Source organism: Rhinatrema bivittatum, chromosome 8 (genome assembly GCF_901001135.1).
Source record: "Rhinatrema bivittatum chromosome 8, aRhiBiv1.1, whole genome shotgun sequence".
Lineage (NCBI taxonomy): Eukaryota > Metazoa > Chordata > Amphibia > Gymnophiona > Rhinatrematidae > Rhinatrema > Rhinatrema bivittatum.
Genome location: NC_042622.1, coordinates 112,872,057 through 112,884,442, shown reverse-complemented (window position 1 = coordinate 112,884,442; position 12,386 = coordinate 112,872,057). Strand labels below are relative to the sequence as shown.

Below are 12,386 nucleotides of genomic sequence, written 5' to 3'. Positions count from 1 at the left end.
GAACCATTTGCTCCATAAAGCTATCATTTATTCCATCCAGGAACGTTATCTCTCTAGCGTGACCCGATGATACATTTACCCAGTCTATATTGGGGTAATTGAAGTCTCCCATTATTACTGCACTACCAATTTGGTTGGCTTCCCTAATTTCTCTTAGCATTTCACTGTCCATCTCACCATCTTGACCAGATTCTGCCTAGATTGTGGCCAATCTGCACTCCTAGTGCTCCTCGGCCTCTCAGAAGCTTTCAACACCAGTGACCACCAGATACTTAACACCCATGGGTGTTAAGTGCTTAAGAGCCTAATTCCTTCCTCCAAGATCAAACCCACACTGTTAACTTATAACCCTACCTCCTTCTGTATGGAGCACCTCAGGGCTTAATCTTCTCTCCTACCCTCACTTACTACCCCCAGCCTGTATGTAACAATTTCCTTCTCTTATATGAATCAACACCATTATATGTTATTAACATTGCTGTCATAGAAGATTGCTAATAAGTAATAATAATTCTATATGTAACCAACTAACACTCTAACCCTCAAACCTCTTTCTGTAAGATATTTTGCTACGTCGATGTTTGTAACCAATCTTATGTCACAATCACTGTAAACCGTTCTGATGGAGAAACCGAATGACAGTATACAAAACACGTTAAATAAATAAATAAATAAAATATATATGGCCCTGCTCTGTAAGCTACTCAAAGACTCTAACATTCTCTATCACACATATGCTGACATCATCCAACTACTATGTCCCCTAGGTCCAGATCTTGATCCGGCAATATCTAGACTCAGCTTTGGCCTAAACTCACTACTGATGCCCAAATACGTTCTGTAACCAAATTCACCTTCTTCCAATTACACCAACTGTGCAAACTCTGTCTCTTCTTTGACGGCCCAGCCTTTGCAACAATGATCCAGGCCATGTTATCTCCTGCCTGGAATACTGCAACACGCTATACATCAGACTGCCCAAGAAACTCGACTGTCGCCTGCAGCTCATTCATAATACTAAAAGCCAGAAAATGTGATCACATCACTCCTACTCCTAAGAATGCTAAACTGACTATCAACACATTACCGGGCCATATTCACAACCTTGATCCTCATGTTCAAGGCCCTCAAAGGCTTAGTATCTCCATATCTGGACATCCGACTCAGCCCATGCATGTGGCACCTGCCTGCTGTGTTCACTACCTCAAGTTTGCCTGGTAGTGCCAGCCCCAGAGAAATGAAACACTCAACCACCAGGAGAAAAAAAAAACAACTTTCATCGGTCAGACCCCCACCCTCTGGAATTTACTTCCGTGTGAAATCAGAAATGCCCCAGACCCACTCATGTTCAGCAATCTCTGAAAACCTGATTATTTATAGCAGCCTACAGCTCGAAGCCCCCCCCCCCACCCTTCTTCCCAAACTCCTAAAGTGATTACTGATGTTTTACTCATGCCCACAGCAACCACATAATCTGCATATCGACAGGAGCCTCTCTCTCTGAGTTGCTGAGCTGGGTACAAACAACCTGTGATGCCTTACCTGTGCTATAAGCCCCTAATATATGTAGCATCATCTCCTTTTCCAAATCCTGCTCGCTATTCCCAAGCCCTATTATTGAATTTTATTATGCCCAGCTGCTTCAGGGCATACATGCATGTTGATGTTAGCACCAAGTCACTAGTGTTCATCCACGCTTAAGTGGCCATCGTAAGCAGCAGCTGAAGTAAGAGCAAAACATGGCCACATCAGTGTTGCACAGATAAGTAATTTCTTTTGGCCATTGGAGGATTTAAAAAGACATTTTTGGACTTGCAAAAAAAAATAGTAATGCCATGCTTGCAAAAAGTGGATCTGCACAACTGTAGCATCCTGCTTGTAAAAAGTGGAGTTATGTGGTGAAAGGGAACTGTTCAAATGATTTTATAATATTTTTGAGGAGATACTTAAAACAATAAGGAAGGTAAAAGGGCTTTTTTTTTTTTTGTTTAGCAGTGGTGGCAGTAGAAAAATATAGGCACATGAAGCACAAAAAGAGAAAACAGAGATCCTGGTGCTAGTGCTGTCTGAGGTTTTTTCCTTTCATTATTAGTTATGCAGATGAATAATGTCATAATTAATAGAAATGTGATATATAAATGTGATGGAGTGCATACAGTAAATATATATTGAAACAGTAAAAAAATAATAAATACAATAAAAACTGGTGACCAATGGGCCGGATTTTCAAAAGGCTTTGCGCGCCGGGCCTATTTTAAAAAGGCCCGGCGACGCGTGTAAAGTCCCGGGGCTTGCAAAAAGGGGCAGCGAGGGGGTGGTCTGGGGGCGGGGCAGGGTCAGGCTCCTGGCACAGTAGCCAATATGGCCACTGTGCCAGGGATTGCAAGTTGCCAGTCGGCCGGCAGGCGCAAAAGGTAAAACAAATTTTTTGAGGGGAGTTAGAGTAGGGCTTGGGGGGGGGGAAGGTAAGGGGAAGGGGTAGGAAGGTCAGGTTAGGAGAAGGGAATGGGGGAAGGCAGTGCGGCTCGGCGCGCGCAAGATGCACAATTGTGCACCCCCTTGCGCGTGCCGACCCCCGATTTTATAACTTGTGCGCACCTGCAAGTTATTAAATCGGGTGTACATATGCGAGCGCCGGGTAGCGCGTGCACATGTACACCGCGAGTACATGTCATAAATACTACCCCTATCTGAATTGTAACACTGAGATAATTGCTTTTGGTAGTGGAGATTTCATAGATAAACAGGAAACACAGATGGCTAGAGAACCTTGAAAAAGTGTTCAAGTCCATTCTCTGAAGCTTTTGAAAATAACAGCCAGAGAAAGAACCCAATTGTACCAATACAACAGGACTTACTGCAAAGCCTTTCTTACTGGGAGCTTCCCAGCATGAAAGTCACTCCTGTTATGCGGCAGGGACTCTCTCTTGGCTGCAGAGTAATGTTTAAACCTGAAATATTTATGTCCTCAGAATCTGAGCCCTGGGAAGGTTTTTGGTAGTGCATCTCACCTGTGCAGCTCATCATCAGAAGGGGTGTATTTTGAGGTCACATCAGCCAGGTCTCCAAAGATCTGTTTGCTATAGACTGTTAGGGAGGACAGCAGGATCAGCTCCTGCCAGGTTGAGCTTAACAGGCACGTATAGTCCTTGATTGAGAGTTCACAGAAGAACGGTAACTTCTTGATCCAAGCAATTTGTCTGAAGAGTAACTCATCTGCCAGGCGGCACAACAATGCAAACAGCTCAGCTTGAGTTACTTTATACCTGAAAGAAACAGTACAGAAAGTGCAAATAATTACAAGAAGCCCCTTTTTCCCTCAAATACAACAATTTGGCAGGTCCTATCAATTTTATGATTTTGTTTGGTAAGTGAACATGCTTATCATCCAAGGTTACACACACTTCCAAATTTCTGTTGAGTACAGTGGCACCCAGTGGCCAGGGAAGTGATCAACCTTTGTCTGCTATTACAGCAGATGGGTAGTAACAGAGCATCACCAGGCAGAATCTCTTGTAGGAGGTAAACAATACAGATATTCTGTAACCAGTCACTCTGGCGGTGATTCCATTTCTCATCTCCGTATACATTGCATGTTACAATATTTCAGCTGCTGACATTATTTAGTCTGTCCTTGGCTGACAGTGTTTTAACTTTTTTCTTTGGAAGATGTCAGAGCAGGTCTCAGCTGCCACTGGCCACAATGCATCTGATACTGGTCAAAGTAACATGGAAAAAAACCAGAACTCTGTGACTGGCAATATGGCAGGTCGGCCTTAATGTACAAAGAGTGTACACTCTACTCCTCATTTCCAATGCATCTTTTTTTCTTTTCCATAGTGTAATATTATATATACTCAAGTAAGAGAAGGTCTCTTACTTTCTGAATAAGGTAAGAGACCATAAGCAACCTTATAGATCAACAAAATAAAAAGTGAAATGCCTTTACTGTGTGAGCATGTGGGGGGAGTAAAATATAGCAACATAGAATATGATGGTAGATAAAGACTTGAAGGCCCATTCATTCTGCCCAATTTGCTTCCTTTTGCAGTGCCATAGACCTCAGTTGATCTCTGGCTTTGCCTTCACAACTAAGGGTCCTTCCTGAATTCTATCACTAGTTTTGCCTCCAACACTTTCCACTAGGAAGCTGTTCCATGCATCCACCGCTCTTTCTATGAAAAATTATTACCTAGTGTTACTCCCTGAGCAGTTTTATCTCCCAGCCTCTTGTGCCAGAACCTTCCTTGCCTCTGAATATTTACTTACCCGTCCTCAATAAGCATTGGAGTGCTGAGGGGCTCCAGCTCCTCGGCTGCCACTAACTGATTAATCAGTGTGTGCGACTGCGGGTCCAGACTTCGCGGTTGGGGTGGCAGCAGACCTGAATGAGTTGAATAGCTAAAAAGGTGCGGTAGGTATTGATAATGCGTGGACACCGGGGTCCCGACATACTGATCCCTGAGTGCAGTGTACCCATTCAGCTCTACAGACCTACTGGAGATAGAACGCTGGTGTCACAAAGCTATTCTCTGTACGTTGCAGAAAAATCACACCATGCACTATGAATAAATATTATTACATCATGAAACAGTAAATACAATAAAAGAAGCCGGCATTTCCAGAGAGTGATCTGATTTGCTTTCACCTCCCCCTTCTGTGTATTAATTGGAATTCTGAAAAATGATAAAATATATATATCTCTAAATAGTTAAATAAAATAAATTTATATATTATCATAATATGTAGTATGTAGTTGAAAAGCTCCCATACTATTCCAAAAGAAAGAAAGGAAGGAGTCAGAAAAAAACATTTCTTTTCTAATAAGAAACTACTTTTGCCTTTTCTTGCCATTGCTCCTTAAGAAGTAGTGATATGTCAGGCCCAACACAAGATTTCTAAAAGTTGAATATTTATTTAAATTCCATGGGGGCTGGATAGAAAAGAAAGATGGGGAAAAAGGTATAGCCTGCTGCTGATGCTAATATTCCACAGGTGAAAACCTGAAATAATGGCACAATTTTAAAGTTACCATTCTATATGCTTCTATGCATGAATTATTTATGTTTTACATCTACCTACCCACACATGTCTATATGTACATATTCATTATGTACACATACATATATTCAGACAGGGAAATATCTACTGTAGCTGAATGGAACTTGTTTTGAGCTACCTGTGAAAAGGTTTGAGCTATATAAGCAAAATAAATAAATATAAAATATAAATTTAAAAAGCATATAAGTTCATATACCCAGGATGGGAAAATAAAAACTCACTTAGATAAGGAGCAATATTCTACAAGCAGGCAAATTTCTGGGATACATTTTTAATAGTGTAGACCAAATAACTAGGCAAACTGGATGAGCCAATTGGACTTTACCTGTTGTTATCTACAATGGTACAAGAGTGCATGGGGGTAACTCTCTGGAGCAGTGGTTACCACCCTTAACAGAAGTCTTGATGCAACTGCAACACTGTTCTCTGCTTCAACGGCAAGTGGAAAAAGGGAACTGAATTCAGACAACAACCAACGAGGGCCTTGACTTTTATGGTCTGGGGATCTGATAAGCATGGGGATAACCTGTGGAGTGGCAGTTACTACCCTTAACATAAGGCATGGGATTACTATGTTTAACCAATAAGCCTTGATTTGTTTGACACAACTGTAGCATCACTCTCCACTTTGACGGTGGGGGGGAGGGGGTGTGGAAAGAGGTATAGGATTTAGATGACAATCAACACAGGCCCTGACTTTTATGGTCTGGGGTACTGATACATAGACATAAGGGGAAAAAGCACAGAACTGCTTCTATGGCCAAGTTCCATAAGCAAAGAACGTCAAGTGGCACTGACTAAATTTTCAAGAAGGCTCATCACCCAGTAAGAGAGGAACATGGAGGTAACCAGCACAGCACAGCAGATACTATCATAAGAAGCTTGCTGGACAGACTGGATGGACCATTTTGGTTCTTTTATGCAGTCATTACCATGTATGTTACCACATGTATTAGGGATTGGAGATACAACTTGTTCTAGTAGACAAAGTCAATATATGTGGTCAACATAGCTGAAGTAGTCTAGTCATGGTTTTTTATGTAGGCATTTTCCTCCTTATTAGACTTCCTGTGATCAGCTTTATGCCAATAGCCAAGCATATAAGAGTAGAAGAATAAAATTACAGCCACTTGATGGCACCCTTCTAATTTTTGGAAGGAGCTTGAACTTTTCAATGCTGTATGGCAAGGGCCTACAAGAAATTCTCAGACCACTTTGAAAAGAAAACCAGAGCATACAGAAAAAAAATCCAAGATCTTTAATTATATAATCACTCTGTACAAGCATTTGCAAATATTTCCGTTTTGCATTATAGAACTATACCAAGATCCAAAACCTGAAGAGAACACTGAATTCAAAAATGCTATCTGAGGAGTGAAGCTTCTCCTGGTGCAAAGGCAAAACACAAACTGCATCTGTCTTGTAAATGAGAAATCATAAAATTCAATTGTTTAATCTGAAATGTTTCTTTCAATGAAATGTCCCACCTTGAGGAAGGAGTGGAAACAGGCGATGGCTGGTTGCTCTCAGACACGCCGTTGCCAGGGGAACCATGATCGCTGTCTCCATTGTTGCCCCAGTGGTTTGCCTCCTCCTCAAATTCTTGCCCAGACATAATTCTTTCAATCTCTTCCTCTGAAATCTTTTCAAGGAAAAATGGCATTAAAATGCACTGACTTAAAAAAAAATTGGCAAACAAATCAGGTCTGGGCCAGTGTTTCTTTAACAGAACTGCATATGGAAACTTAAAATTCAAGAAAGTAATTATTCTGATATCCTTCTCTGTAATACTGATTGTACACACCTGCCAGCTTTGTTACAAGAAACCATTTTATTCTGCGCTTGTGGGGGAGGGGGGGGGAAGCAATTATTTTTCTTTGGTCTGGCAGCAAGCCTATTGCTTTGAATTGCTTGGCACTTTACAAGCCACCTCCAGGCGAGCTGCGCCATCAATCAGCAAGGCATTTACTGTGTGTTCTCTCGTTGCAGCAACCTAAGAAATTGTAGTGCCCTGACTAGAGGGCTTTCAGAACTGCAGAGAAGATTTACAGGAGGCTTTGCAGGCCCTGAAACACTTGCGCCTTCTTAAGGAGGACAGGACACTTCCTGCAGCTTGATCAAGAGGCTGAGAGCTTGTTAGTTTGTTCAGGTCGGCCGAAGTATAACGCGCTGCTGTTGCTCTTGCGGTAAGGCCTTTGTGACCGTTATTTTTATTTACAAATGTTCTGGAATCTTATTAGCAAGTGATACCTTTTACTTCACTAACAAGAATAAATCTAAAGATGTATAGTATATTATGCCCCACGTGGAATAACTTACATGGATCGGCCATGGTTGAAACCCTTTTAGTTGCGATATGACTTCTAAGAAGGCTGGGATCTGCATAGAGAAACCATGGTTACAATCCTTACAGCAATGGTACAGCTGCATCAGGCTTCGAAGTAGGGTGGGAACTATGCAGAGTGTCCATGGTTATAACCCCAACATCAATAAGCATCAGGTAGCCGGATTTTTCGGACAACAGTCTCACTAGTTTTGGTGGCTGTGTGGGTTATGATAAAAGTTGGTGGGAAGATGTGGTGGGAAGCTTGAAGTATGGGACTTGTAAGAACCAAAGCCTAGAATGGCCTACCAGTGAAGGTGGTGAAAGCCAGCACCCTGCATTGGAATTTAAATAGGCATGGGTCAGATACAGAAGGCACTGGTAGGAACAGGGCTTGGTGAAAGACAAGTATAGAGTGGAGGGAGCAGCTGTTCACTTAAGTATGGGAGTTTTTATGCTTATCTACCCAAGGTAGTAGAGAGTCTGAGAGGAAGATAACTTGGCAAAACCGGATGCCAATCTGTCACCACTTACTATCTATCTAGATGCTTTGAAAAACAAACAATGCTGTAGTTACACAATGTTAGATTCCATATTAAGAGCTACCACCCAGGAAAAAGATCTAGGCATCATAGTGGATAATACTTTAAAATCATCAGCTCAGTGTGCTGCAGCAGTCAAAAAAGCTAATAGAATGTTAGGGATTATTAGGAAGGGAATGGTGATTAAAACGGAAAATGTCATAATGCCTCTGTATTGCTCCATAGTGTACTGTGTACAATTCTGGTCGATGGAGAAGGTACAGAGAAGTGCGACCAAAATGATAAAGGGGATGGAACAGCTCCCCTATGAGGAAAGGCTGAAGAGGTTAGGGCTGTTCAACCTGGAGAAGAGATGGCTGAGCGGGGATATGATAGAGGTCTTTAAAATCATGAGAGGTCTTGAACGGGTAAATGTGAATCTGTTATTTACTCTTTCGGATAACAGAAGGACTAGGGAGCCCTCCATGAAGTTTTCTCACTAATAATATTATTCCACATATGTTAAAATTGCCGTTATTTGTTTCTCTCTCACTGCTTACCTTGAAGCTTCATCCTACCTCCTGTAATTTAACTGTCCTGTAATTTGAGATGTTTGGAATTTTGAGATGTAACTTCTTATCTTATGCCAATTCTATGTTTTTCTACTTGTTTCATTGTAAACCGATGTGATGTGCAAATGAACGTCGGTATAGGAAAGCTATAAATAAATAAAAATAAGTTAGCAAGTAGCACATTTAAAACTAATCGGAGAACATTCTTTTTCACTCAATGCACAATTAAGCTCTGGAATTTGTTGCCAGAGGATATGTTTAGTGCAGTTAGTGTAGCTGGGTTTTAAAAAGGTTTGAATAAGTTCTTCGAGGAGAAGACCATTAACTGCTATTAACCAAGAAGACTTAGGGAATAGCCACTGCTATTACTGGCATCAGTCTCATGGGATCTACTTAATGTTTGGGTACTTGTAGCCTGGATTGGCCACTGTTGGAAACAGGATGCTGGGTTTGATGGACCCTTGGTCTGATCCAGTATGGCAATTTCTTATGTTCTTATGTATAAATTGATGATATTCTGCAATCAATATATTTTCAAAAAAATCATTTAAAGTATGTTTTAAGGGACTCATTGCATTAAAAATATAGAATTACTGGTCCCATCATAATCTACTTTTTAAGCTAAATTTATATGTATTGTTTAATTTTTTCATCATCTAGATACCAAGCTTTTCTTCTATATCATTTTTGTGGTATTATGTGCTTTTTTTGTATCATCATCTTCTTACATACCACCTCATCATCTTTGGCTAATTGCTATGTCAGTCCAATAATTAGAATAACAATCAAAGATTCTAGTTTTCTCCAGGACAAAATGTGGCTACTGGAACTCTTAAAAAAACAAAAAAAACCCAACCAAACAACAAAAAAATAACCATTCAGGTGGCTCGTCTGGTAGCCATATTACACACTGCAGTGTGGAAATTCCTCAGTTCGATTCTTGTCTCAGATCAAACACTCTCTGGGTCGGATGGTGTTGGGGATGCTATCAAGGCAGCCCTCACAGACTCTGGGAGTAGGGAGAGTGCCATGGTTATTGCTTAGGAGCAATACCTTGTGGATAAATTTAGTGTCCCATGGTTGCAATGTTCCAGAGGGAGTCACAGTGCACGGCTCCTCACTAGGATTGTCGCTGTAATGACTGAACCAAATTTGGGAAAGAATATAAAATAGAGGAACAAATGAAGACTCTCAGTATCAAGTTCCAGCTCTGGTTTCAAATGAACTGAAAGCCCACTAAAGAGCAGGTGGAAACTGCTGGCTCCAAAAAAAAAAAAAAAAAGAAATCATTCCGTGTCGTACAGTTAAATAGGGATATAAAGCTAACGCTGTGACATCTGATGCATTTTTTTGTATTGTATTTTAATTGTTGGTCAAGAATCATAGCATGCTCTCAATAAGGGATTCCTCATCTTCTACAATTCTCATGGCTAAACGGTGTGTGAATGTGACTTTCTATTTATTTTATTTTCTAAATAAAATACTAGAAATATATGGATTATTTATATGTAAAGTGCACCCTACAAGCAGTATCAGTGATACAGCTGCATTAGGCCTCCAAAAAGGTGGGAGTAACCTGCACAGAGTGACCATGGATGTTAATGCAATGGATGTCAACACTGGTACAGCTGCATCAATTTCCAAAATAGGATGGGACCTCTACAGAGCATGCCCATAGTTAGAACCTTAATGTCAGTGAATGTGGGGTGGCTGGATTTTTCAGACAACAACCACATTAGTTTTGCTGTCTATGTGGGTTACATTACTATTTGTGGGCTCCTTCATGGGACCAGGAGGATGATTGAGTGGGATTACTGTTATGACACAAACAAAGGTTGGAGGACTGTTTGGTGTTTTATTCTATGTCTATATTGTTTAATTTGCATAGGAAAGTCACATATTGAAGTTCTTTCTAGAAGAGGAAGAGATGGTGTTCTTACAGCTCCGAAACCAGATTTGCATAGTAGTGGTTTGTTAGGTTACCCCCCTATATTGAGTGACTGTGGGGCATTTTTAAGTAAAAAGAATTTGCATTTTTCCTATGTGAATGCCCAATCTGCAAGGAGAAAAGATGCTGAGATTCTTGATTTGACATATCCATCTCAGACTCATGCTTTTTTGATTACTGACTCCTGGCACACTGATACAGATGTGATATTGCTAAAGAATGTGTCCTAAAGGATGTATGTTTGCAAAAGTTGCTCGTAAAGGTAAATTAAGCAGGGAGAGTATTAATATTCATGGAGAAAATCCCTTTTATATAATTGCTCTTTCAAAGTTTTAAGGGGTGTAAAGGGATTCTACTACTTTTGTACCCCTAGTTTTTTGGACTATTATATTTCCCCACTGGTCAGCCCATTGAGGTGATTAACTCTATGGTAGAGATGATGTCTTCACTTTATTCGCCAAAAAAAAAAAATAATGTGTAGATTAAGGGGTAGATTTTTTTAAAAAGCGCGTTCGCGTACTTTTGTTTGCGCACCAGGCGCGACTACCGAAATCGCACGGGCATTCATTCCGGCGGGGGCCGTGCATTCAACCAGACAGAGGCTCCCTCTGCCTGGATGAATGGCCGTGCGATTTCAGCGCTCACTGCCTTGAGCGCTGAAATCGCACGGCCATTCCTTCACTGCCTTGTGCGATTTCAGCGCTCAAGGCAGTCACGGCATGTGACTGCCTTGAGCGCTGAAATCACACGGAGAGGAGAGGGGAGAAGGGACGGAGGGGAGAATCGCACGGAAAGGAGGATCGCACGGAGAGGAGGGGAGGGGAGGATCGTACGGAGAGGAGGGGAGGGGAGGATCGCACGGAGAGGAGAATCGCACGGAGAGGAGGGGAGGGGAGGATCGCACGGAGAGGAGAATCGCACGGAGAGGAGGGGAGGGGAGGATCGCACGGAGGAGAATCGCACGGAGAGGAGAAGGGACTACCGTAGCAGGCCCGAGCCTTGCTACTTTTTCGGTTTTTCGGTTTTTTTTTTGCTTCGGGAGGAGGGGACCGGACGGGGCTGCAGGAGACCGGACGGGCTGGACCGGAGACCGGACTGGGCCAGGGCAGGTAAGCGGGGGCTGGGGGAAAGTTTGCTGAGCATTGGGGAACATCTGGTACCTGTCATTTCAAATGTCATTTGAAATGACATTTGAAATAACAGATACCAGCGCGGCCGTGAAGCGTTAGGCCCGCGAACCCAGGATACTGTATAGGCGCTCTATACAGTAAAATTGGTTGCGCGGTCCTAACGCTTGCCTAAGGCTTCGCAGCCGCGGCATGCATTTGCATGCAATTAGAAGAGAGTATCGGGCGCTAAGTGAAGAGAACTGTGCGTGCGGGGAGGAAGGGTGCGCCTGACACTGCCGCACTGTTTCTACCGCGGCCTTACAGTATCGAGCTGTCTGTGGGAAATTCCGTGCCCGTTTCTAGCCACCCCTTTTCACACCACTCTGCTTTATGAACTGATTTACCAGTGCCGACAGTCCCAGGTGTTCATCCTCGTTTGACATCCAGCTGTTACTACCATTTAATATCGGTTCGCTGGGCTTCTCCTCCACCCATTTTGCTCTTATAGCAGCCGCCTGTTTTCTTGTGTTATATTTATATTTATTTTTAGGGCCCCTCCCCCCCATTCTTTGACCACTTGATCCAGTCCTTGTAGGGCCCCGGCGATTATTTTTTAAAACATTAAATGATTTACATATAGTATGTACTGCTTTTTAAGTCTAACTATCTTGTGTTTCATTATTGATTTATTTATTTCAGGAGTCTGGAGATGCTAAGTTTTGTTAGTTCCTTGTTACATTGTCATTAATTTGGTATGTTCTTATATATTGTTTTAAGCCTTATATTTTGTAGCCTGATGTTGTTCTGTATCTTTATCTTTATCTCTCTATACAGTTACAGCTGGGGTTTCTG

At 41.9% G+C, this 12,386-nt stretch overlaps 1 protein-coding gene across 1 annotated transcript in view; it reads right to left on the bottom strand.

The window, feature by feature from the left end:
* NR6A1 (nuclear receptor subfamily 6 group A member 1) overlaps nucleotides 1–12,386 on the bottom strand; it is a 630,470-nt gene that overhangs the window by 84,966 nt on the left and 533,118 nt on the right. The window contains exons 6-8 of the mRNA XM_029613773.1: nucleotides 6,549–6,703; nucleotides 4,270–4,494; nucleotides 3,012–3,266 (exon numbers count right to left, since the gene is read on the bottom strand). Coding sequence (XP_029469633.1) covers nucleotides 3,012–3,266; nucleotides 4,270–4,494; nucleotides 6,549–6,703 — 635 coding nt within the window. The remainder of the gene's footprint in view (nucleotides 1–3,011; nucleotides 3,267–4,269; nucleotides 4,495–6,548; nucleotides 6,704–12,386) is intronic.